This window comes from Galleria mellonella, unplaced genomic scaffold (assembly GCF_026898425.1).
Source record: "Galleria mellonella isolate WM207_F2 unplaced genomic scaffold, CSIRO_AGI_GalMel_v1 utg21, whole genome shotgun sequence".
NCBI classification, from domain to species: domain Eukaryota; kingdom Metazoa; phylum Arthropoda; class Insecta; order Lepidoptera; family Pyralidae; genus Galleria; species Galleria mellonella.
Genome location: NW_026442037.1, coordinates 2539562 through 2557341, shown reverse-complemented (window position 1 = coordinate 2557341; position 17780 = coordinate 2539562). Strand labels below are relative to the sequence as shown.

The 17780-nt window shown below is 35.8% G+C and overlaps 1 protein-coding gene across 2 annotated transcripts in view; it reads left to right on the top strand.

Annotated features, from left to right (window-relative positions):
• LOC113509955 (protein sprint) overlaps positions 1 to 17780 on the top strand; it is a 365904-nt gene that overhangs the window by 39114 nt on the left and 309010 nt on the right. The window contains exon 2 of one of the 2 annotated variants that reach the window (XM_052894346.1): positions 136 to 211. In XM_052894346.1, the coding sequence (XP_052750306.1) occupies positions 143 to 211 (69 nt within the window). In that variant the 5' untranslated portion in view covers positions 136 to 142. Of the gene's footprint in view, positions 1 to 132; positions 212 to 17780 lie in introns of those variants that run through there. The other variant, XM_052894340.1, reaches the window with a different exon arrangement.

The window sequence follows — 17780 nt, the reverse complement described above, 5'->3', positions numbered from 1 at the left end:
GTTTGCTAAATAAACATCGTTCTTTTTTTAATAATTAACTTATTTTTCGGTTTTAGAGTGTATCTGGTCGTAATTATGACTTATGTCGACTTTTTTTTTTGAGAATGAGGTATTAATTTCTTTTTATTGTTCCAGATTCAAAATGTCTAATTTGTGTCAGAGGTACATAAAACGACATTGCGAGGAAAGGACCGGAGGATCATATATGAAGGTATGTATATATAACTATATTGTACTTATTGTATAGGCGTCACTCATAAAGGAGGCTTTTGTTAGTAGTTGCCATCCTTAGCAGACGGATTTGCAACGCCATTTTTTTTAATAGGTGATAAAGGAATGGTAACCCCTCCTACACTACCGGTATATACTGGCGGGGCACCTGTGAGGGATGAGAGGTGAGGATGAAAGCAGGTCAGTTAGTTTATTGTGACGAAATCAGCAAGACTTAAACACAATGGTTTCCAGGAGGAACCGCGTGGAGGTCGACCTGATAGGGTATATTGCTTACAATTGGGACATTGCACTCCATTACTAACAACCCCTTTCCCTGCGGACAGAAAGGGGTAGCCCATTCTATGACGAGATCACGCGGCACTATCTTATGTATACCCAATAGTCGCGTTATAATAAATTTATTTAGTGTTAAAACAAACAAACTCACTTTCATATTTATAATATTAGTAGAGATTTTGTACAAGGGAGAGTTTGTATAAAATTCGATTGCTTAGATACCTCTGTCCCATTCGTGCTTCAAACGTAAAGCAGTTGTGTTTGCATGGCTGTGTTTCGGTTTGAAGGGTGGGATATGGCGTGAATTTACTGGGCACGGAGGAATAACACCTGTGGGCTCAGGAATGGCAACGCATGGGGGGTATCATGGGTGAAACAGTATACTTTGTTATGTCCATGGTACTGCTCATGTCTATAGGCGACGGTTACCACTTTCCATCAGGTGAGCCGTCAGCTTATTTGCCATTCTAAGTTGTATAAAAAAAGGAGATAAGGGCGTGTGCATTACTTCAATGCATTAACATCAAATTCAAATTCAAATTCAAATTCAAAAATCATTTATTCATGTAGGACATTTTAGCCGCTTATGAACGTCAAATTTTTACAGTATAATTTTATTTTTTTTCCCTACCGTCCAGTTCGGTATACGAGTATAGATCCAATTGAGAAGAACTGGCAAGAAACTCAATTGAATTACTTTTAACTGTCATCAACTTGTCATCAACTGTGCAAACCAATTATATGTATGTATATCTCACACGTGTTAAACGTTATTATCTCGGAAACTACAAATGCATTGGACATTTCAATTTTCTAGTTGGACCGGACATGTCCCGGGACTCACCACATGTCCCTTGTTAGACGCGATATATATTCAAATGCAATCCTGCGGTCTGTCCGTTTCGCTTTGATATGATCGGCGGGCGTCGATATCTGTTTTAAATTGGAGAATCGATTTTCAAATGTAATATATTGTGCTGATCTTTTTAGCTTACGGATGAGACAGAATAGATTTGGAATCTCGGATCGGGAATTCTGGAAAAGTCAATGAACTTATTTATTTATTCTTTATTGACCATATTACAAAAAATGTCTGGTACAAAAGGCGGACTTAATACTATATAGCATTCTCTCCCAGTCAACCTTTGGCAAAACAGAAATTTTATTGTGCGGTGAAAAAAAATTACAACACATACAATAGAGAGCTTCTGCACATTATGGTTATATAAATATACATACATGAATACATTAAACAAATATTACATAAATATACAAATATCTAATACAAATAACACCTGAGTCCTCAGGAATGGCAACGCATGGGGGGTATCATAGGCAAAACAGTATACTTTGTTATGTCCATGGTACTGCTCATGTCTATAGGCGACGGTTACCACTCTCCATCAGGTGGGCCGTCAGCTTGTTTGCCATTCTAAGTTGTATAAAAAAAAAAGTTCGCTGTTAATTCCAATTAGTGATAGGAATTTTAAGATGTTTTTGTAACGATGTTTTTTATCTCCTATAGATATACAGTGTATTTACCAAAGAAGATATATCGTTTATGTATGGGTGGGCTGCAGCCACAAATTAAGTGCTGCGGGGTTTCTTTTCTTGTGATAAAATTGTAACAAAATCTATATCAGCGGTGGATAGTTAACAGCTGAGCTATCGGTGGAGAGTGGTAATAGTTGTCTAAAGACAAGAATAGAAGCATGGATGATGTCCATCTCGCAGTATATACAATTAGAATTATTAGTATTCTAGCATATTATGCCATGTTTATGATCCATGATCCGCTATTACTTCCCATGGTTTTGAAAATTTTTATTTTTAAATAGCTCACATTATTTGTCGATAATGTAACTTTAGTATATATAGGGTTTTGTTTTTTATACCACGGAGGTGGTGAAAGAAGGTTTTATGGTTAGTTAATTATTTATTAAATTTATTCATTACAAATGACAACCCTTTTTTTTTGTTTAACGTGTGAAAAACCTTAAGCAAGACCGTCCCACCTGCCGGAGGGAGGGCAGCTGGGGTGTGTGGGATTCGTACCCACTAAAAACCACACGACGTACCTCGAGGTGCTTATGTTGGATCTCGGGTTCCCGTTTGTACAACTACCGAGTATCCAACGCGACGGCCCGTCCTGTAGGTGGTGTAGGGCAAGCCTCCTCTCTTAGTTAGGGTGGGGAATGTCCCTCCCACCCTACCATCACAGGAGGGCACGGATACGTGCGCACACACAAATGACAACCCTAGATTATGGCTTACTGTAAGAGAGGCAACTCGAGTGCATTATATTATATTCTCACTTATTTTTCATTTAATTTCATTAAAAAGTCTTATACCTGCAGAATTAAGCTGTGGGATCTTAGACTATTGCTGCTAATAGAACAGCATACTATCAACTATAACCTTTAAGGTTCATTGGCTCTTACCAGTCTAGCGATTCTAAACAAATACAGGAAAACGACAGTATTACAAAAGTTCCTATTTAGCGAAACATCCGATAAGAAACTCGGAAAGTTAATGAGACGGTTACAAAACTCTATATTTAGCTCCTAACGGTATAAAGTAGTAGGACAGATAATATAATATGGTAGTACTAAGTATCTATCACGCCTGTAAATAGGAGCGTGCCTCAAGAACAAAACGCCTGAATTAGACGAATTGTTACATTGCTATAACTATTATTACAGGTGCTTATTGTGTGTTCGTGTTTAAGTACTAAAATACGATATAGTAATAACTGAGAATTTTACCAATATACCCAACCAGTTTTTCTCCCTGGAAATAATAATTCAGATGAATGTCAACGCATTCTCATCTATCACCCTTCACTGGGGCCAGCATATCATGGCGGGGTTACCAAATTTTCAGTACTTTTTATGTTTTAAGTAAGACTCAGGAATGGCAACGCATTATATCCATGGTACTGCTCATGTCTATAGGCGACGGTTACCACTTTCCATCAGATGGGTGGTCAGCTTGTTTGCCATTCTAAGTTGTAAAAAAAAAAATTGTAGTTCAATTATTAAATTATATATAAAACCTACATTTCCTCCGGTATTGCGGGTGTTAATGGGAGGCGGTAATCACTTATTCTCAGATGAGCCGCATGCTTGTTTGCCCTCTGTGTTATATAATATAAAAAAAAAAAAAAACTAAACAGTTTTGGGTCTAAGAAAAAAAAAATATTTGCCGCTCTTTTCAACAGTCAACCGCTTTTAAATATGTTGAGCTACATTTTTGTTTTGCTGTATTTCCTTTTTTATATCAGGCCCTGTCTATATGTAATAGAATTTCAAAAATAATATAATAATACTTGTTAAATATTATACTCTTTTTTTTTATTTCTATTAAAATAACCAGTAATACAGTTATTAGTAAAGGTGAACTCGTAGATATAGAATCATAAAGACTTCTCATTCAAATTAATGGAGTAGTTCGTAGTTAAAAAAATATTAATTCCAAAACTTATATTAGACAGTTTCCATACAAGTGCTTCACCAAAGATGTCAACTTTTTTATCTATGCGAGGTAATAAAATTACCACCAATAAATTGTAAGTTCATAACAGCAGAATATAGAAATGTAATAAAACGGAGGGCTAGACGAGAATTTTAGAATTTAGTAAACGTTCATTAAAACTTTTGTTGAACAATCACGGAAATTGGCCGTTAGCATTTGGACGTGGACTTTCTCAAAAACTAGGGGAAAGCAGCGTGGACTTTAAGCAAATTCCGATGGATGTTTCCATAAATTCGTTTAATTAATTTTCTTATTATCATCATTGGAATTTGAACGGTAATTGATTGAGATAAGGGGATTGCAGAATTGTTTAAATATTACAAAATGTTTACCGGAGACGGTTATGAATTAATTCGTTCTTAGTGTAGCGGTTTTTTTTTTAATACAACTTAGAATGGCAAACAAGCTGACGGCCCACCTGATGGAAAGTGGTAACCGTTGCCTATAGATATGAGCAGTACCATGGACAAAACAGAGTATACTGTTTCACCCATGATACTCCGTATGCGTTGCCATTCCTTAAGACTCAGGTGTTATTCCTCTGTACCCAGTAAATTCACGCCATATCCCACCCTTCAAACCGAAACCAAGCAATCGACTTTTATACAAAGTCTCCCTCTGGTAATCATGTTTCTTATATTTTAGGATCACGATTCGAGTCTCAGTTTTTTAATGACTAATAATGGAATGGTAACTCCGTCTGCGCTATCGGTATACACTTCCGAGGCGCCAGCGAGGGATGATTGATGAGGATGTAAAGGCAGGTCAGTTAGCCCATCGTGACGAATTCAACAATAAATTAGTCACGATGGTTTCCGGGGGAAACCGCGTGGAGGTCGACCTGATATGGTATATAGATAGCAATAGGGGCTAACCTCTCCATTACTAACAATCCCTTTCCCTCCATCGAGTCTCAGTTGAGCTAATTGTATTTTTTATGCAACTTGATTGGCAAACTAGCTATTTAGGAGGAAAAGGGATTGTTAGTAATGGAGATTGAGAATCCCATTGCTAGCAATATACCCAACCAGGTCGATTTCCTTGCGGTTCCCCCTGGAAACTATCATGGTTAATTCCTGATGAATTCATCATGATAGGCTAACTGGCCTGTTTTCATTCTCATCTATCACCCTTCACTGGTGCTCCGCCAGCGTATCCCGTTAGCGCAGGCGGGGTAAACATACCATTTTCACCCATCCAAAAAAAAAAAATTCGCTATTTAGAAAAATAGTAGTCGTCGACAAGGAAATATGACAAATCCAGTCAAAAAAATTACAAAAGAATAGAAACGTTATTATTAAACGAAATAAGGTGGTTTTTGGTCTATATTTTCAATAAATTATAATTTATTTGTGACAATATGTCGTTGAAATGGACAGGTACAGTACCAGGGTCGCATAAACACAAGATAGTAGAACGGAGTTACCACCGAACAATGTTTGAATTGTGGGGCTGGCTAGCGGTCGGATTCAATTTCCGATACCACAAACCGGCGCCGTTCGTTCCAACTTAATCTATGAATACGTGACGGTTTTTTTTTTTTTTTTTGTAGTTTATAATAGATTTGCAGGCACTGACTCGTGTGTTCATAGAACTAACTAGACTTACGATCGTACCTACGCACGAAAAAATACATACAATACGAATTTAAAATTCATAAAATAGTATTTAATTATTATTGTTTGTAAAATATGCTGGTTTTTGTTATTATATATTATTATTTATATTATATTAATTGTAAATAAAATTCCCGGCTGTTGACTTGATGTATTGTATGTTTTGTTCTTTTTCAATTGTTTATAAATTTTCTTTTTTATAAAAAAAACTAGAATTGTCAATATATATATAAAAAGGTTAATTTTGAACAATTATTATTAGTAGTAGTATAGACGTATGTCGACCAATTAGGCGATGTGCTGAAGAAGGGCCAAATTAAAAGTACCCGTAATCGGCGAGCGTGTATGAAAAGATTAATGAATGTGGCAGAAGCGAAAGAGGTTTGTTTGAATCGAAGCATTTGGCGTTCCATTGTTTCTGCCTACCCTGATGGGAGACAGGCGTGACAGATATGTATGTATATGTATGTATGTAAAATAGTATTTAGAATAAGAATTAGTTGGAACCTTTTAATTCGAGAAAACATAGCAACAAAAATTGTAATAAAATTAATATTTATTAGTAATATCTCCATTCTTAATTTAATATGTCTATATATTATTCTATCTATACACTTGTACTATATACAGCAGCGTCCCTATTAAAACATCTCTAAAGCCTGATTGCGGTTGCCAGTTCGCCTGCCAAGCTAGGCAACTACTGGCAAACCTCACCAAGGGGAAGGCTTATGTTCAGCAGTGGACAGTTAAAGGCTGATATGATGATGATGATGTGCCATGCAGTTACATCAGTCGTCTGCTTCTCAAACTGGGATATCCAGTATTATGAGGAAATATTCGACGAACACCTACGAGCACAACCTACAACCTCCAGACCTGAGCCTATTAAGAAAAGATCGTTCCCCAACTTGGCTTGGCCGGGAATCGAACCCGAGTCCTCAATGTCCAAAACGACATGCCCGCCCACCATTACACCATGGAGATCGTCCAAATGAGGATTTGGTTTTGACACAAAATATGGGATCGACGTAAGAGTAAATCCTGTTTAAAGCTTGGTTCAGTCATAGACACACACAGAAAGGGTCTTGGAAGTTTAAGACACTTTGGGTGGTTAAAAAAAATCTATAATAATATACTTATTTATTTTTATTAATTTATTCATTAGTACAAATATGTGTACATGGCGGACTTAATGCTAAAAGCATTCTCTCCCAGTCAACCATAGGGAAGTGTCAGAATACTCGAATGCGGTACTACTAATTATTGATATACATACATACTAAAATTACATATATAAACGAATAAATATATATGAATAACAAATATACTTACACATATATGATATATACTATATTATACACGAAATTGAGAATAATATAATATAGGTATATAATACTTACTCTGTGGAAGCCAGACAGTTCCCAATTCATAAATATAATGAAATAAAAGCCACCAGAGACATTAAAGGAAACAGACTTGGAAACAATGAACACGGACAAATAATTAAAAGTACCGTTCACAAGAGTAATGGAAAAAAGTCCGCACAATCGAGGAGATGGGGAAAAAATAACAAATACCATCACAAATCAGCCGTGCCGTGCCTTGTTTAATAAGAACAAAACGGGGAAGCGGTGTTCCGACGTTCGCACACGGGTTCCGTATAGTACAGAAATATTATGAATGATTTAATTAAAATTCCATTATGTGGTGTAAAAAGGAATTAACTGGCAACATTATAATATTTTGATAAAAAAAAAATATTATATGTGGCAATTTGATTTAAGACTTGTTTCGTAGTGTCCTGTGCCATAATTGTACAATTACAAAGGAGCCCTGTATGATGAGATTGCCTGTCCGGCTGTCACAGCGCGTTATGTCAGCATTTACAAATGTGATCAATTTGAAAGTTATAATAATTTTGAGATAACGGTTCCGTACAACAAACATATTAAAAAAAAAAGTAAAAATAAAAAACTTTGTATGTTCTACTAATAATTCAAAATCATCTACATTATTAGAATTTTGTAATGTAACATGCATTTAACGATTTTTTTGTTGTTTTCAATAATCCTTTTTTTTTTGCTTTGTTAATCAAAATCTATTTGTACACATAAATCATATCATAATCATATTATTTAATTGATATTATATTATACATTTTATAATAAACAATACTAGAATTATATTTATCGAGCAAAATACTTATACTGAGTCACCAGAGACCCCCGAAAGTCCCCTTGTTTTACGGATTGAAAATACCCCAGTAGCATAGCAACGCATCAGTGCGCAACTTTCTTCATTTGCGAGGCAACGAGCGACAATACAGAAAAGTTGTTCCAACTCAGATTCATTTCCCAGAAGTATTTTTGTAAAAAAAAAACCTGTTTGATTTTTATAAATTAACGCACGCAGACGGAAACAAAATTAAAAAGAATTGAAATTTGTTTTTTTTTCCAAAAAAAAAAAAAATTAGCAACCTTGTTGATTAAAAAGTAAATGAACAAAATCGATTAAAAAAGATTGTCGTATTGACAAAAAAGTTTATTAAAGGAAAAGAAGACTTTTTTTATTAAAAGTAACAATAATTGAACTTTAAAATATACTGACTTCTTTTGGTTATAAAAAAAATTCTTTTAATATTTTTTTTACATATTTCTCATTACTGAATCTCGCCTTGTCCATGCAAGGCTGATCAAATTTCCATGAAAGTTTGCACACAAATAATTCATATCCTGGATTGACACATAAGATTAAAATCATCATATCTGCTATTAACTGTCCACTGTTGAACACAGAACAGAAGTTGCCACGCTTGGCAGGCGAGTTGGCAACTGCAATTGGCCTTTGGTGATGTTTTAAGAAAGACGCCGCTGCCAATTCCTCAACCATTTAGTTCTCTTAGTCCCCTCTTACCGACACCCACAGGGAAAAAGGGGTGGCTCATCCTATGTCGGGACCACACGGCAAAATTAGAATATTTTTTGACAATTCACGCGTAGAAAGCCGCGGATTACACGTAATACAATATTAATGATGAAAAATTTATTTTCAAACATCATTGAATAAAAAATATAATGTAATTCATTTAATTTTGGCTGTTTAAAAATTGTACACTGCTGTATCCGCTGACATTGATGCTCCTTTCCACTTTGGGTGTTGCTGGAAGAGAACTCTATCAGAGTTAAGCTCGCCTTTGTTCTTTTGTTTACCTCTGTCATATTTTTATAACAAATGTGTACAATGAAGTATTAAAATAAATAAATAAATTGAACAACTGTCAACAAAGTCGAATGGGGCGTGACAATCTAAACTTTTTCTACAATATTTTTCGATCCAAAATTTCTCATCTCTACGCGTCCCGAATGTAATTGACTTTTGTCAACTTTTAACAAGAACGCGTTGATCACCGACTGCTTATTTCCTTCTTTGTTATGTCAGAGGATATGTAAATAACAATAATAAATTATCTGTAAATATTCGTAAATTTATTATTAACGAATTTGAAAATTTTCGTCTTTAACTCTCCTTCGATAAAGACACAAGTTTATTGCCAAATATTACACTTGTCCCTAATCTGCTTCTAGCATATTTAAAACTGTATCTATGAAAATAACAAATAGTAAGTGTACTAAATATAAATTTTATTATTATTATGTGTAAATATATATGTTTTTATTTATAATGTTTATACTTCGTTTTAATATATCTTCCGCCTTCTTTTCTGTCTTTTGTTGGTATTATTATTTTTCTGTTATGCCTTGACCAGACACAATTTTGTCCTTTGCATCTTAAGGTTCCTTGGAAGAGATCGCTATTTAGCGATAAGGCCGCCCATTGTTGCCTCTTTATTTTGCTTTTAAGTAATTAAGTTTATGTAATTAAATATTTATTTTGTCTGTGTATATATATTTTTAATCTTTATAATCTGCTTGATCGCTTGCTTGATCAAGCGCTGAATGCAAGAGAGAATTTATTTATTTATTTATTTAACTCTTTATTGCTCCATAAATAAAAATATACAATGACAAGTGAATAATTCAAATGAAATACAGTAACATCGAATCATCGACAATTCCAGTTATATTTTTTACTAGATCATCATATACTATAAGAAAGTGATATCTTCGCCATTACGAGAGGCCATTACCAGAAGGAGACTTTGTACAAAAGTCGTTTGCTTGGGTACCTCTGTTCCATCCGTGTTTCAACCGTAAAGCAGTTGTGTTTGCATGGCTGTGTTTCGGTTTGAAGGGTGAGATATGGCCTGAATTTACAGGATACAGAGGAATAACACCTGAGTCCTCAGGAATGGCAACGCATGGGGGGTATGATGGGCGAAACAGTATACTCTGTTATGTCCATGGTACTGCGCATGTCTATAAGCGATGGTTACCACTTTCCATCAGGCGGGCCGTCAGCTTGTTTGCCATTCTAAGTTGTATAAAAGAAAAGAATAAATTATGATTAATTAAACTAAATATAAAAGTTAGGCTTAGTCATGTTGAAGCAAATAATATTGCGTAAACATCATGTGTAAAATAATATTACGATATTTATCTAAGTTCCTCTGGTATTGCAGGCGTTCATAGGCTACGGTAACCGCTTACCATCAGGTGGGCCGTATGCTTGTTTGCCACCTCAGTGGTATAAAAATAAAAAGTTCGCCAGTGGACAAATAATGACTGAGGTGATGATGATGATGATTTATTTAAATCTTTGGAGTTAGAATTTCATTCAAAATCCTAACGAATTCTTACTTACAAATATTGTAAATACATACTTATAAAGAAACAAGATCGTATGTACTTGTAATGGATGCAGTCGTACCTATCATATTACCGGATCGAGTATGTTCTCTCACTACTATTGGTTCTCGATCGAATTTAGTTTTTAAACTTATTTATTGTATACTATTTTTAAGCAACTTTCAAAAGGAAAGGAGGCTATTATCATTATCATCATCATACTAATCGTTGACTGTCCACTGCTGAACACAGGCTTTCCACTATTGGATGGTCCTGCCAGTAGTTGCAAAGCTTGGCAGGCAAATTGGCAACCGCAGTTAATCTTTGATGATGTAGAGGGACACTTTTACACATCCCTTGACTATTAAGTTCCGATAGTCGTGTCTTACAAAACTCACGATGAAACTCAAACTTAAGAAGTGACTCATTCTATGTCAGGATTACATGGCAAGAGATTATCATTTTGTCTGTATTTTTAGTGGCTATTTATTAAGTAACAAAGGCCGCCTAGTAACTCTTGATAGTAGAGTGACACCTTCGTTCGAACAATGGCTATATTTTGCAATAACGTTGCCAATTCTAATTTGATTTTCATGATTATTTTATTATTATTATTAATTTATTTACTTTTACCATAAAACGACAATAACAAATAGACATCCCAAAACCACAGAGGCTTTTCTGGAACACCATATCTGCTTATTTTGTACTAATTCTTTATGCAATTGATATCGGGTTTATTTCCGTGCTTATTCGTATGCCGGTTCCATGTTAATTTTATGGCAATTAAAGATTCTATTTTTCTTTGTGAAGTAAAAACAAGCTTTTTGTAAAATGAAACCTACTTATTGATACATGATTTCACATTTTAAATTCATATACAAAATATCTCGTCATTTTAATGTAAGAACAGCCGGGATTAACTTACATGTATTTTACTCGATATTGCTCGACTAACACTGCCGGCTGCTCATAACTAAGATCCCAGAAGGTCCGGAACTAGTAGTATTTTGAACTGATTTGAGATTTCGAACTGACTTCAGCTTAAGCTGCCTGCAGATATATTTGCTGATTTTAAATAAGTACTTTGCGTTCCAATCGATGTTAATATTTTGGATACTATATTATTACATAGTAAAGTATAACAACTTCTTTATATTATTTCTCACCATCATCATGCCAGCCGTTAATTGTTCATAGCTAAACATAGACCTCTCCTATTGGTGGGTTTATTTTATATTATTCGCTATTAATTAATACATTTTAATCAACTCGGTTTCTCATCGAATTCCAGTAGTAACGCACTTTGCGTTCCAATAACATTAAGTAAAGGCTGTCATTTATTATACGACATTGCTCTGGCACATTGTCTCTAATATCGACGTCTATTTTTCGCCCGCCGTTCTCGTGTTTCACTTGATTAGGGACCATATTTCTTTTTATCTTTTACAAAAATATTTAACTTTACCGTCTATACGGAGTTTTTCAAATATATTATAGAAATTGTTTCATTTCTGCTAAATTGGTTTAGGTATTTGAGCGTGGCAATGTTCTTGGTGTGTGTGTTTCTGCATACGAGGCCATCCTCTCCCTTCTCGTAGGTGTTGTAAGCGTTGACTAAGGAAACTGAACGGTCGAAAGATGGGCAGCAGCGTCCCTCTTGAAACATCACACGAAGTCTAACTGCGGTTGCCAACCCGCCTGCCAAGCATGGCAACTATTGGCAAACCCCACTAAAAGGGAGGTCTATATTTTTTTTGATCGGTGAAAATGGAATGGTAACCCCACCTGCGCTGACGGGATACGCTGGCGGAGCACCAGTGAAGGGTGATAGATGAGAATGAAAACAGGCCAGTTAGCCCATCATGATGAATTCATCAGGAATTAACTATGATAGTTTCCAAGGGGAACCGCGAGGAGGTCGATTTGGTTGGGTATATTGCTAGCAATGGGATTCTCAGTCTCCATTACTAACAATCCCTTTCCCCCCGGGAGGCCTATATTGAACAGTGGACAGTTAAAGGCTGTATCATCATCATCATCAATGTACTTAATAGTTTTAGTATGTGTTAGAGTTGGGTTTATCATAGTTTTGTGATATAGTTGGTTTTATCATAATTTTTTTTTTACAACACAGGGGGCAAACGAGCATGCGGCTCACCTGATGGTAAGTGACTATCGCCGCCCATGGTCACCCACAACACCTACGGCATTGCAGGTGTGCTGCTGGCCTTTTAAGAAGGAATATCCTCTTTTCTTGAAGGTTATGTTGTCGTATCGTTTCGGAAATAGTTTTTAGTATGTGACAGAAATTACCTGTATCTCGTTATTCATCCTCACCTATCACCGCTCACTGGTACCCCGCCAGTGTATACCGATAGCGCAGTCGGTGTTACCATGCCGTTTTCACTCATAAAAAAAGACATAAAAAGTATTTGTTTAAGTACCTATAGAAGAAAAATGTCACTTTTCGTAGCAATAACGGAGCGCATTATTCATAAACGTGGAGCGGGGTGTCGAGCGAACACTCCTGGGACGCGCAGTTTAATGTCCAAATTTGCATTTTGGACAGTAGTACTAGTTCAATCGTCAGATAAATCAGATAGTTAAATTTCTAAATCTCATTTCTTCGTTTTAAGTATTTCCATTCGATTTCTTAAAGAAAATAAATGCTCTCAGACTTTGTCTATATCTTTATTAATATTAGAAGATTAGAAAAGACGAAAGATTTTATTGTTTCTTTGTAATGAATAAACTCGAATGAATTTCCTCCCACGAACACTCAGGTTATAGAATGAGACTACAGCATGGGGTTCTTCAAAAGGGGGGTAAAGAGGTTTCTTCAGGGTCGGCAACGCACGCGTAATACCTCTGGTATTGCAGGTGTTCATAGGCTACGGTAACCACATCAGGTGGGCCGGATGCTTGTATGCCATTCTAATTTAAATATGGCAACGAAAAGAGATGTTTTATCTCCTTGAATACATATACCATTTGTACGATGAAATATCATCTCACGACATTAAACGGTGGAAAGAAATAAAGGAGATATAATAAGCGAGAACAACGTACCCGGCACCGTCGCCACTTCCAAACAATTAGACGAGGCTCGTTAGCTTTACGATTGTGTATTATTTTGTTGTCCAAAATGAAGTCTGTTTTGAAAAGAAATTGCTCATAATAAAAGGATGATGCATCAGTTTGTATGTAAATTAATGTTATTCTAAATAACAGTATTATTGGCTTTCATTATTTATTTTTTATAACACAGGAGGCAAACGGATGTGGGGCTCACCTGATAGTAAGTGACTACCACCGCCCATAAGCACCAGAGGCATTGCAGGTGTACTGCCAGCCTTTTAAAAAGGAATATGCTCTTTTTTTGAAGGTTACGATGTATCTGTTCAGAAATACTGCTACTGGAAGTTGATTCCAAAGCGTGGTAGTGCGTGGAAGAAAGTACCTTGAAGAATGTACGGTGGGATGAATTTTTTTTTATACAACTTAAAATGGCAAACAAGCTGACGGCCCACCTGATGGAAAGTGGTAATCGTCGCCTATAGACATGGGCAGCACCATGGACATAACAGAGTATACTGTTTCGCCCATGATACCCCCCATGCCTTGTCATTCCTGAGGACTCAGGTGTTATTCCTCTGTACCCAGTAAATTCACGCCATATCCCATCCTTCAAACCGAAACACAGCCATGCAATTACAACTGCTTCACGGTTGAAATATGAATGGGACAGAGGTACCCAAGCAAGCAAGGACGTTCGTGATTGAATGTATTAGATATTTAACATGTATTTTATGTATTTTTTGACGTAAAAGTAATAATCTGCTCATGTAAAATTTTTGGTACTTTTTTTGCGTAAAGTAATTATGATTTCTCATCTTTAAAATATTTTGGGAACTGGACATTCCTGATTGAATTGTTGGCAACCGTAGTTTTGCTTTGTTCATATTTTAAGAGGGACGCTGTTGCCGATCCCTGGACCATTAAGCTCCGTTAGTCGTCTTTTACGACACCAACAAGAAAGGAAGGGGTGGCCTATTCTATGTCGAGTACCCTGTAATTTCACTGCCATATCCCACACTTCAAACCGAAACACAGCCACGTAAATATAACTGCTTCACGGCAGAAACACAAATGGAAGAGAAGTGCCCAAGTAAACAAATTATTTACAAAGTCTCCCTGTGATACTTGTTCCAGTAACTGTGAAAAGTGTTTAAAATATAAGTAAAAGTCGACCCATGGATTTCCCCATTATTTATAAAATACTTAGAAATTTTGTCAACATGAAATCAATACTTCAGACTTTCCCCCTAATGATCTTGCGATGCACCGCTTGACCTCATTTTCTTCATAACAAAATTAACAAGAATTGTAACAAATTTCAACCCTAAGCAAATGGTAATAGGAATAGAAAATGATTGGCACATTATTGTTTGTATTTATTCCCGTTGCTAAGTAACGATTCTTACTGCAAACAGCGGTCGTTGACTTTTCACAGCCTTTTACAATTTGTTTAATCACTTCATACGATTACGTAAGCAATTTTAAGTCAGTTACCTATAAACTGTTTGAATTTAGAGGCCGCGATATATTTTTTTATTATACATGTATTAATTTAAATGGCGACCATTGTCAATGATTTTAAAATTAAAACATATTAAAACGTCTATATTTGGTTATATATCAAAGTAATCATTACAAATAATTATGCACTGTTTATCTTGTTCATTCATAAGTATTCTTAATAATTAAAAACATAGTGTGTTTTTATTTTTCAATTTAACCGTTCAATGTAATTTCTCCCATACACCGAGTAATGAATGCATACTATGACAACCCTATTCACGCACACATGGTTAAAAACGCTGACATGTTTTTGACGAAGCATTGGTATGGTGACACTATCTATATAATCTAAGGTCTACAAAAAAAATCCATCCCTGTATCAATTTTATCCTGAGGAAACCGTATAAATTGCAAAAATATTTTTCAAAATCAAATTCGATGACGTATTTGCGTAACAGTCACAACAAACGAATCGAAAACCTTCTTCTTTTGGACTTTAAAAAATAAAGTCAAATTGGGAAATTCTTCTTTTTTAAAGTCAGCTAAAAAATTGCGGTAGGTGTCTGCTACAAAAGTGTCGTAGGCAGAACGCTTGGGGCGCCACGCGTGGCTAGGCCGCCCGGCCGTGGCGTGCCACGAGATTTTTTATTTGAGCAACTTTTTTCGTCCCCACCCTGTCTGCAAACTAAGCAAATAGCTATCTATTACTACACTGAGTCGCGTAGTGTGGAGATCTTTTGAAAAATGTTTGTACTGTTTGGAACAACAATAAAATTCATTGACAATTTATTAACGATTTTTTAAAGAGTATAGTAGAGGGGAAAATAGAGGGTAAAAGAGAAAGAGGAAGACCGAGGAATATCTACATGGAACAGATAAAAGAAACACTAGGTGTCATGTCGTATAGGGAGGTCAAGGATATGGCCTGGGATAGAGCTGGCTGGAAGAAGATGCATGAATTAGTTGCACCGACAAGAGGAAACTCTTAAAGGGAGATAGAGAGAGAGAGAGATTTAACAAAGCCTATTAAATAGTAGACGATTACTTCAATGACATATACGTATCTGCATTGTAGTTAGGCTTTTTAATGACCACGTAATTTTATATATAGTAAATACATTTAAATAAATTTAAAATAGTAACTGTTAAAAGATTAAAACGATTATGATATATTATAATTATGGTTTAAAAACTAAGAGTTTCTTACGGGTTCTTCAAAGCAGATAATAACGTCGTGTACCCAGCAGTACAATAATAAAAAAAATTAATAAAGATTATTTCTATTCTATTCTACTCTAGTTGTATTTTTTGTATTGAACCATAAACGGTATTAAAAAAAAATGTCACACATAATTACATATGATAATACATATATTTTGGGGGGAAAGGGATTGTTAGTAATGGAGACTGAGAATCCCATTGCTAGCAATATACCCAACCAGGTCGACCTACTCGCGGTTCTCCCTGGAAACTATCATGGTTAATTCCTGAATGAAGTTCATCATGATGGGCTAACTGGCCCGTTTTCATTCTCATCTATCACCCTTCACTGGTTCTCCGCCAGCGTATCCCGTTAGCGCAGGCGGGGTTACCATTCCATTTTCATCCAGTAAAAAAAAATACATATAATTATTTTTTAAACATGGGGTTTAATTCAATAAAATAATACATTTAGTTTTTCTGACGTTTCGACCAATTTGCCTGTCGTGATCATGAGCTGATTAATCTACATTGGTCAGCTCATGCTTAAAGACCGCAGTTAGACTTTTGTCATGTCTTAAGAGAGACGCTGCTACCTATCCCTCGAGTATTAAGTTGCATTAGTCGTCTATTACAACACCCACGGGAAGGAAGTGATAGTTTGCTCTACGCCAGTACCACACGGTAAGGGACCGATATTTTGTCATAAAAATATATAGGTGACACTCTGTGAATATATCATCCATGGGATTTTTGGTTTTTTTTTTTATTTTAAAGCATGGGTTTTGAAAATAATCGACCCCATCATGAGAACGTGCATCTACAATAGCTTACTCGTATGTGTACGTCGAGCCGCATTATATCATAAAATTATTTGATAAATGCCGATGTAAAGTAAAAATGGATACATTTTAAAAGTATGTGACTGTCAGTTCTATCAGATTATTTACATATTACTAGCTGTATTACGCGGTTTCACTCGTAATCGTGGGGGGGAGGGAATGTTAGTAATGCGACCTACAAGTCCCAATGCTAGCAATATACCCTGTCAGGTCGACCTCCACGTGGTCCTCCCTGGAAACCATCGTGCTGTATTCCAGGTGTATTCATCACAGTAGTCTATGCCTCCGTTCTTAAGACAGAAGTCTATATTGCATTGTTCGTCATTCTTGTTGACAATGTGTCACAAATGCAAACCAAATAACTAACCCTTGCGGCTGCGAACAAGGTTTAACTCATTTCCCGTACAATGTTCTCAATATGTGCTCGGGATGAATAGGAACGAACAAATCGATGTTTGAATAATGGGGATTACGTGAAATTACCATGAAATTTCCTATTGATAAATGAAATACGAGTCGACAACATATCTATGTATGTAGAGAACAAGTTAGCGAAATCTTGTAATTTTAAGCGAATAAATCCTTAGGGGTGTAGAATGACGTCGTCCCAATAGACGAAGTGACGATCTTAAATGTATTTTTTTTTATACAACTTAGAATGGTAAACAAGCTGACGGCCCACCTGATGGAAAGTGGTAACTGTCGCCTATAGACATGAGCAGTACCATGGACATAACAGAGTATATTGT